Consider the following 7,599-nt stretch of genomic DNA (forward strand, 5'->3'; position numbering starts at 1 on the left):
GTTGGAAAACACTCTTCAGGATATCATCCAGGAGAACTTCCCCAACCTAGTAGGGCAGGCCAACACTCAAATCCAGGAAATACAGAGAACGCCACAAAGATACTCCTCGAGAAGAGCAACTCCAAGACACATAATTGTCAGATTCACCAAAGTTGAAATGAAGGAAAAAATCTTAAGGGCAGCCAGAGAGAAAGGTCGGGTTACCCACAAAGGGAAGCCCATCAGACTCACAGCAGATCTCTCGGCAGAAACTCTCCAAGCCAGAAGAGAGTGGGGGCCAATATTCAACATTCTTAAAGAAAAGAATTTTAAACCCAGAATTTCATATCCAGCCAAACTAAGTTTCATAAGTGAAGGAGAAATAAAATCCTTTACAGATAAGCAAATGCTTAGAGATTTTGTCACCACTAGGCCTGCCTTACAAGAGACCCTGAAGGAAGCACTCAACATGGAAAGGAACAACCGGTACCAGCCATCTCAAAAACATGCCAAAATGTAAAGACCATCGAGGCTAGGAAGAAACTGCATCAACTAATGAGCAAAATAACCAGTTAATATCATAATGGCAGGATCAAGTTCACACATAACAATCTTAACCTTAAATGTAAATGGACTAAATGCTCCAATTAAGAGACACAGACTGGCAAACTGGATAAAGAGTCAAGACCCATCAGTCTGCTGTATTCAGGAGACCCATCTCACACGCAGAGACATACATAGGCTCAAAATAAAGGGATGGAGGAAGATTTACCAAGCAAATGGAGAACAAAAAAAAGCGGGGGTTGCAATACTAGTCTCTGATAAAACAGACTTTAAACCATCAAAGATCAAAAGAGACAAAGAAGGCCATTACATAATGGTAAAGGGATCAATTCAACAGGAAGAGCTAACTATCCTAAATATATATGCACCCAATACAGGAGCACCCAGATTCATAAAGCAAGTCCTTAGAGACTTACAAAGAGACTTAGACTCCCATACAATAATAATGGGAGACTTCAACACTCCATTGTCAACATTAGACAGATCAACGAGACAGAAAGTTAACAAGGATATCCAGGAATTGAACTCATCTCTGCAGCAAGCAGACCTAATAGACATCTATAGAACTCTCCACCCCAAATCAACAGAATATACATTCTTCTCAGCACCACATCGTACTTATTCCAAAATTGACCACGTAATTGGAAGTAAAGCACTCCTCAGCAAATGTACAAGAACAGAAATTATAACAAACTGTCTCTCAGACCACAGTGCAATCAAACTAGAACTCAGGACTAAGAAACTCAATCAAAACCGCTCAACTACATGGAAACTGAACAACCTGCTCCTGAATGACTACTGGGTACATAACGAAATGAAGGCAGAAATAAAGATGTTCTTTGAAACCAATGAGAACAAAGATACAACATACCAGAATCTCTGGGACACATTTAAAGCAGTGTGTAGAGGGAAATTTATAGCACTAAATGCCCACAAGAGAAAGCAGGAAAGATCTAAAATTGACACTCTAACATCGCAATTAAAAGAACTAGAGAAGCAAGAGCAAACACATTCGAAAGCTAGCAGAAGGCTAGAAATAACTAAGATCAGAGCAGAACTGAAGGAGATAGAGACACAAAAAACCCTCCAAAAAATCAATGAATCCAGGAGTTGGTTTTTTGAAAAGATCAACAAAATTGACAGACCACTAGCAAGACTAATAAAGAAGAAAAGAGAGAAGAATCAAATCGACGCAATTAAAAATGAAAAAGGGGATATCACCACCGACCCCACAGAAATACAAACTACCATCAGAGAATACTATAAACACCTCTACGCAAATAAACTGGAAAATCTAGAAGAAATGGATAATTTCCTGGACACTTACACTCTTCCAAGACTAAACCAGGAAGAAGTTGAATCCCTGAATAGACCAATAGCAGGCTCTGAAATTGAGGCAACAATTAATAGCCTACCAACCAAAAAAAGTCCAGGACCAGATGGATTCACAGCTGAATTCTACCAGAGGTACAAGGAGGAGTTGGTACCATTCCTTCTGAAACTATTCCAATCAATAGAAAAAGAGGGAATCCTCCCTAACTCATTTTATGAGGCCAACATCATCCTGATACCAAAGCCTGGCAGAGATACAACAAAAAAAGAGAATTTTAGACCAATATCCCTGATGAACATCGATGCAAAAATCCTCAATAAAATACTGGCAAACCGGATTCAGCAACACATCAAAAAGCTTATCCACCATGATCAAGTGGGCTTCATCCCTGGGATGCAAGGCTGGTTCAACATTCGCAAATCAATAAACATAATCCAGCATATAAACAGAACCAAAGACAAGAACCACATGATTATCTCAATAGATGCAGAAAAGGCTTTTGACAAAATTCAACAGCCCTTCATGCTAAAAACGCTCAATAAATTCGGTATTGATGGAACGTACCTCAAAATAATAAGAGCTATTTATGACAAACCCACAGCCAATATCATACTGAATGGGCAAAAACTGGAAAAATTCCCTTTGAAAACTGGCACAAGACAGGGATGCCCTCTCTCACCACTCCTATTCAACATAGTGTTGGAAGTTCTGGCTAGGGCAATCAGGCAAGAGAAAGAAATCAAGGGTATTCAGTTAGGAAAAGAAGAAGTCAAATTGTCCCTGTTTGCAGATGACATGATTGTCTATTTAGAAAATCCCATTGTCTCAGCCCAAAATCTCCTTAAGCTGATAAGCAACTTCAGCAAAGTCTCAGGATACAAAATTAATGTGCAAAAATCACAAGCATTCTTATACACTAGTAACAGACAAACAGAGAGCCAAATCATGAATGAACTTCCATTCACAATTGCTTCAAAGAGAATCAAATACCTAGGAATCCAACTTACAAGGGATGTAAAGGACCTCTTCAAGGAGAACTACAAACCACTGCTCAGTGAAATAAAAGAGGACACAAACAAATGGAAGAACATACCATGCTCATGGATAGGAAGAATCAATATCGTGAAAATGGCCATACTGCCCAAGGTAATTTATAGATTCAATGCCATCCCCATCAAGCTACCAATGAGTTTCTTCACAGAATTGGAAAAAACTGCTTTAAAGTTCATATGGAACCAAAAAAGAGCCCGCATCTCCAAGACAATCCTAAGTCAAAAGAACAAAGCTGGAGGCATCACGCTACCTGACTTCAAACTATACTACAAGGCTACAGTAACCAAAACAGCATGGTACTGGTACCAAAACAGAGATATAGACCAATGGAACAGAACAGAGTCCTCAGAAATAATACCACACATCTACAGCCATCTGATCTTTGACAAACCTGAGAGAAACAAGAAATGGGGAAAGGATTCCCTATTTAATAAATGGTGCTGGGAAAATTGGCTAGCCATAAGTAGAAAGCTGAAACTGGATCCTTTCCTTACTCCTTATACGAAAATTAATTCAAGATGGATTAGAGACTTAAATGTTAGACCTAATACCATAAAAATCCTAGAGGAAAACCTAGGTAGTACCATTCAGGACATAGGCATGGGCAAAGACTTCATGTCTAAAACACCAAAAGCAACGGCAGCAAAAGCCAAAATTGACAAATGGGATCTCATTAAACTAAAGAGCTTCTGCACAGCAAAAGAAACTACCATCAGAGTGAACAGGCAACCTACAGAATGGGAGAAAATTTTTGCAATCTACTCATCTGACAAAGGGCTAATATCCAGAACCTACAAAGAACTCCAACAAATTTACAAGAAAAAAACAAACAACCCCATCAAAAAGTGGGCAAAGGATATGAATAGACATTTCTCAAAAGAAGACATTCATACAGCCAACAAATACATGAAAAAATGCTCATCATCACTGGCCATCAGAGAAATGCAAATCAAAACCACAATGAGATACCATCTCACACCAGTTAGAATGGCGATCATTCAAAAGTCAGGAAACAACAGGTGCTGGAGAGGATGTGGAGAAATAGGAACACTTTTACACTGTTGGTGGGATTGTAAACTAGTTCAACCATTATGGAAAACAGTATGGCGATTCCTCAAGGATCTAGAACTAGATGTACCATATGACCCAGCCATCCCATTACTGGGTATATACCCAAAGGATTATAAATTATGCTGCTATAAAGACACATGCACACGTATGTTTATTGCAGCACTATTCACAATAGCAAAGACTTGGAATCAACCCAAATGTCCATCAGTGACAGATTGGATTAAGAAAATGTGGCATATATACACCATGGAATACTATGCAGCCATAAAAAAGGATGAGTTTGTGTCCTTTGTAGGGACATGGATGCAGCTGGAATCCATCATTCTTAGCAAACTATCACAAGAACAGAAAACCAAACACCGCATGTTCTCACTCATAGGTGGGAACTGAACAATGAGATCACTTGGACTCGGGAAGGGGAACATCACACACCGGGGCCTATCATGGGGAGGGGGGCGGGGGGAGGGATTGCATTGGGAGTTATACCTGATGTAAATGACGAGTTGATGGGTGCAGCACACCAGCAAGGCACAAGTATACATATGTAACAAACCTGCACGTTATGCACATGTACCCTACAACTTACAGTATAATAATAATAAATAAATTTAAAAAAAAAAAAAAAAAAAAAAAAAAAAAGAATACCCAGACTCCAAAGTGCCAGTCCTAACAAAAACATTGGGTGTTGGCTGTTACTTTTTGGGTCCAGAAGCCTGGCCTAAGGCAAAGTCTACAAAAGATCTGTAAATCACTCATTCCTTTATTCATTGATCAGGTTTTTATTAAATACCTAGTAGGTGCTAGGCACTAGTCTAGACACTGAAAATCAATGAACATATCAGCAAGCTGACATTCCTTCTAAAGAGGCCCCCTATAGCAAAAAAATGTTAACCAGTGTCCTCCTCATTCCTCTGTGACCAGGGCTACCGTGTCACCTCCTCTAATGCAGGCTATGCCTTATCGTTTAACAAATGACCTTCGTCTTCCCAGCATCTCCCTTAGTTTGGCTTCCGGGTTGCATATGGAGTTCAATGTTCCGTGGCTGCTAACCAAGACAAACTGCAATTGTTGCACATCTTGCTTAAGAAAGTGAAAACTGAAGGGGACCTTAAAAGATCTTCCGGTACAACCCCTCATCTTATAGATGTGGAAACTAAGGCCTAGAGAAAAGACCCTCGGCCAAGGTCAACCCAGAGAACTAACCACACATAGAACCAGACCAGAGTACAGGAGTCCTACCTCCCAGGCCTGGGCGCTTTCGATTTCTCAAAGACATATCCCATTTTCCTATTATCAGGACCCACAACCCTAGAAACAGTCTTTAGGATTCAGGGCCACTCAATATTGAGGAAGAGTTCATTACTTGTATTGAAATCAGTTGTAGTAATACAAACAACAATAACATTTTAGAGCCCTAACTAAACATCAGTAGCAGTGAGAAAAAAAAAATAGCTCAGAGCAGATTGTGTGAGTTACAGTGAAATACGCAAAACCGATCAAGCCCAGAGAGACAAGAGTACAGGACTTCGGTGGTCCCCTCCTCACCCAACCTATTCCTGCGAGCAACCTATTCCTGCGAGCCCAATTTTGTTCCCGACCAGTTAGATGCCTTACCCATTACCTTCAAGTTCCCGGAATTTGTGATACAAAGAACAATGTACAGCCAATCAATAGTTTATATTACTTTAATATAAATTCTTGGTAAACAACTTAGGAACCGCTTCTTATTCTCCTTTAAAAACTCACTTTCGACTTCTGCTCATCAGAATGTGTACTCAGGGCACCTTCACTCCCAGGATGCAGTCCTCAAACTTGGCTCAAATAAACTCTCTTTTTATATTGATTTTGCCTCAGTTTCTTCATTTAGGTCACAGCTGTGATAAGCACTGTACGTAAGTTACCTCATCTGGATCCTCACAACAATTCTGAGTCGGTACTATTATCTTCCCCATTTTACAGATTAGCAAACTAAGGCACAGAGAGAGTAAGCAAGCTGCGTGAAGTCCCACAGCTGTTTAATAAGGGGAAGTGGAGAGGCGGCAGAACGATCATGCTGAGTAAACCAGGATGACTGCCCAATGGCCTCCCCTCGCTTTTAAGGGGTCAGTGATGAACGGGAAAGCTCCACACGTCGGTCATCTGCAACTCCACGGAGTTCGCGAGCTGGCATTCCCCGAGGCTCTTCCTGAAAGGAAAGCCTCTTCTTTCAGCTGGGGCAGGTGTGAACGTGATGCCAAGCACGGCGCCTTTTCCCGCTCCCTGTAAGGGGAGTTTTCGAGGAAATCCCTCTCGACCCACACATCCCTGAAGCCAAGCCCGCGGCTGGAGAGAGAGACGGACGATGCCAGCTTCCGCGTGGATGGAGGAGAAGAGAGGGGGCAAGCAGCGGAGGCAGCGCGGGATCCGGAGGGTGGAAGCGGGGCGGTACCTTTCGGAGAAAGCTGGCGACCACCTGCTCGAAGGGGTACTTGTACACCTGGTGCACGTCCACCGAGACCCCCATCCCCGCGCGCCGCGGGCCCCGCGCACCGGCCACGCCTCCGCGAGCGCAGAGCAGCCCAAGGCTCCGCCGAGGCCCGCAGGCGCCCACACTCGGACAGCCACATGGGCGTGGCCTTTTTCCTCCGCTTTTCAAACTTTCGAAACTTTATTGGCCACTCGGAGAAACGAGCAGTGGGCCACGCCCACGCTCCTGCCCCTACGCCCAGAGTCACGGAGGCGGGTGTTGCAGAGCGCTGGAGGTGCTGGAGCGCGCCCAGAGCACCTAGGGCCCCGCGGTCTCCACGCTGGCGGCGCCTGAGCGGCCCTGGTACCCTCCCGCGGCCGCGCCTGCCGAAAGAAGCTTCTCTGCCTGGAAGCCATCACGCCCCGCCCCAGGAAACCTGGACCTTGGGCTTGTGCGTTTATGGTATCACCGCCTGGAGTCACAGAATAAGCCGTGGTTGGCAGCACGGGAAAATATTAATAAGGAAGGTCTGGTGTGACAAAGGCCAGCATTACTCACGCCACCAGGCAGCTGCCTCTGAGGCTTGGGGTTGGGCCTTGTGTAAGGTCAAGATTGCCTCGGGAATAAGAACCTCGTTTTAGTGCATCCAACCCTGCAGTTAAGTTCCTTTGCTCGCTGAGGTTAAACACCACGGAGCAGGGAACTAGAGGATACAAAAGAGTTGCGAGTATTATTCTTTACTGCAACGCCCAGATGTTAGGAGAACCAGCACGTTCATCCGTGTATTCAGCACGGTTCTGAGACCTCCTATGCCCCAGCGCTGCGGTGGGCACTGCGGATTCTGCCGGGAGGAAACACCAGCCCTGCTGATGAGCCGGCTGATTTCACACCCAATCAACAAGCTGGGAAAATAAACACAATAATCGGTTAAAGTGACACGGGCGCGGACATGATTTTAGCGAGGGTGATTATGGAGGGTCTCCGAGGTGATGACTTTTACGATTTTGCCATCTTGCTCGCCCCTGCTGTACACAGTCACACTGGTCTGGCAAAACCCTAGCCTTGTGTAAATCTAGCTCTCCTCTGACTGTCCCTACCCAAGCCACCGGAAGGGGCTGGAGGAAAATACACACCCACTGTGACAGGCATCTTT

The 7,599-nt window shown here is 43.8% G+C and overlaps 1 protein-coding gene across 3 annotated transcripts in view; it reads right to left on the reverse strand.

Annotated features, from left to right (window-relative positions):
• The window catches only part of PRELID2 (PRELI domain containing 2), an 88,879-nt gene extending 82,285 nt beyond the window's left edge, over window positions 1-6,594 (reverse strand). For 2 of the 3 annotated variants that reach the window (XM_025388221.1, XM_025388220.1), the window contains exon 1: window positions 6,429-6,584. In XM_025388221.1, the coding sequence (XP_025244006.1) occupies window positions 6,429-6,503 (75 nt within the window). In that variant the 5' untranslated portion in view covers window positions 6,504-6,584. Of the gene's footprint in view, window positions 1-6,428 lie in introns of all 3 variants that reach the window. The other variant, XM_025388222.1, reaches the window with a different exon arrangement.
• Window positions 6,595-7,599: the final 1,005 nt, after the last annotated feature.

The sequence above is a fragment of the Theropithecus gelada genome, chromosome 6, assembly GCF_003255815.1.
Source record: "Theropithecus gelada isolate Dixy chromosome 6, Tgel_1.0, whole genome shotgun sequence".
Classification (NCBI taxonomy): domain Eukaryota; kingdom Metazoa; phylum Chordata; class Mammalia; order Primates; family Cercopithecidae; genus Theropithecus; species Theropithecus gelada.